This window comes from Antrostomus carolinensis, unplaced genomic scaffold (assembly GCF_000700745.2).
Source record: "Antrostomus carolinensis isolate BGI_N321 unplaced genomic scaffold, ASM70074v2 scaffold37673, whole genome shotgun sequence".
Lineage (NCBI taxonomy): Eukaryota > Metazoa > Chordata > Aves > Caprimulgiformes > Caprimulgidae > Antrostomus > Antrostomus carolinensis.
This window is the reverse complement of record NW_010306601.1, coordinates 1-1,615: the sequence shown is the minus strand read 5'-3', so window position 1 is coordinate 1,615 and position 1,615 is coordinate 1. Positions and strand designations below refer to the sequence as shown.

At 59.3% G+C, this 1,615-nt stretch overlaps 1 protein-coding gene across 1 annotated transcript in view; it reads right to left on the bottom strand.

Moving 5' to 3' along the window:
- Positions 1-619, bottom strand: part of DRC4 (dynein regulatory complex subunit 4) — a gene marked incomplete at its 3' end in the record, with an annotated part of 2,334 nt that extends 1,715 nt beyond the window's left edge. Inside the window, exons 1-2 of the mRNA XM_010165179.1 lie at positions 416-619; positions 50-256 (exon numbers count right to left, since the gene is read on the bottom strand). Of these exons, the coding sequence (XP_010163481.1) occupies positions 50-256; positions 416-454 (246 nt within the window). The remainder of the gene's footprint in view (positions 1-49; positions 257-415) is intronic.
- Between the last annotated feature and the right edge of the window lie 996 nt (positions 620-1,615).

Below are 1,615 nucleotides of genomic sequence, written 5' to 3'. Positions count from 1 at the left end.
CCGCAGCAGAGGCACCTGGCACACGGCTCCAGCCCAGCCAGGGACCTACCAGGCATAAGTCTTTCACCACCACCTCGTTGGCCATCTCCTGCTCCTTCAGCTTCACCTTCAAGGAGCGCAGGTCTTTCCACAGGTTCATCTCCTGGGCCCAGTGATCCTTCTGGGCCCGTTTCAGAGACAGGGTGTCCTCTGCCTTCAGCTCGGTCAGGTTTTCCTGGTGTTCGTACAACAGGTGCTTCACTTTCTGCTTGTAAACCTGGAGACAAGACACGGGTGGGTGTCAGCAGGAGGCAGAGCTGGGACATTAGCCAAGGCACTCCTGGCTTGCATCCCACCCAGCTCCTCCCTCTCCTTGCCAGAGTCTCATCCGGAGCTTGGGGCACTCACAGCACCTCCCAGGCTCCTCCCTCCCCACCTTGATCTCCACTTGATGCCGTTCCTCCGCCTCCTCCATCTCCCGGTCCTTGTTCCGCAGCTCGGCTCTCTTCTCCTCCAGCTGCCGCCGGGTGATGTCCCAGAAGGTGTGAATCTTATCACGCTCCAGCTGGAAGTAGTTGCGTTCTTCCCGTTCCCGGTCCAGCTCCTCCCGGAGACGCACAATGTGGTTTTCCAGCTGCAAAGCCAAAGGGAAGAGCCAGGTAAGGGGACAGACACCCAGGGCGAGCTGTGTCATAACCCTGGCAGGACACAGCAGCTGTTACTGGGACGGAGAAGCGCAGGAGGTTGCCTGGATTGGAAAAGCCCTTGAAGATCATCGAGTCCAACCATGAACCCAACACTGACAAGTCCCCTATGACTAACCCATGTCCCTCAGCACTGTGTCTACACGACTCTTCGATCTCTCCAGGGATGGGGACTCCACCACTGCCCTGGGCAACCCCTTCCAATGCCTCAGAACCCTTGCAGCAAAGAAATTCTTCCTCACATCCCATCTCAACTGCCCTGGCCACAACTGGAGCCCATTTCCTCTTGGCCTGTCCCTTGGTCCTTGGTTGAACAGACCCACCCCCACCTCTCTCCACCCTCCTCCAAGGGACTTGCACAGAGCCACAAGGTCTCCCCTCAGCCTCCTTTTCTCCAGGCTCAACACCCCCAGTTCCCTCAGCCACAAGGGAACTCAGCACACTTGTGCTCCAGACCCTTCCCCAGCTCCGTTGCCCTTCTCTGGACACGCTCCAGCACCTCCATGTCCTTCTTGGAGTGAGGGGCCCAACACTGAACCCAGCACTTGAGCTGTGGCCTCACCAGTGCCCAGTACAGAGGTGAGAGAACTTCCCTGGTCCTACTGGCCACAGAAGTGCTGATCCAGGCCAGGATGCCCTTGGCCCTCTTGGCCACTTGGGCGCTCTCCTTGCATTGAGATGTCCAAGACCTTATCCCAGGAGTGAGGTCCCAGGCCAGGGCCAGGTCCTCCTCTGTTTTCCTGGCAAAACAAGGGGGATCTGGAGGAATTGAGGGGAAACAGCTGCACCTTCCACCTCTGCCTGCCCTCCCTGCACCTACAGGAGCCTCCTGCCCCCACAGCAGCGCGGCTGAGAGCGCAGCAGGCTGCGGTCACAGAGCTCAGGCTGCCGGGGGTAAGGAGCCAAGGAGAGGACAGTGAGTGCCCCGGAGC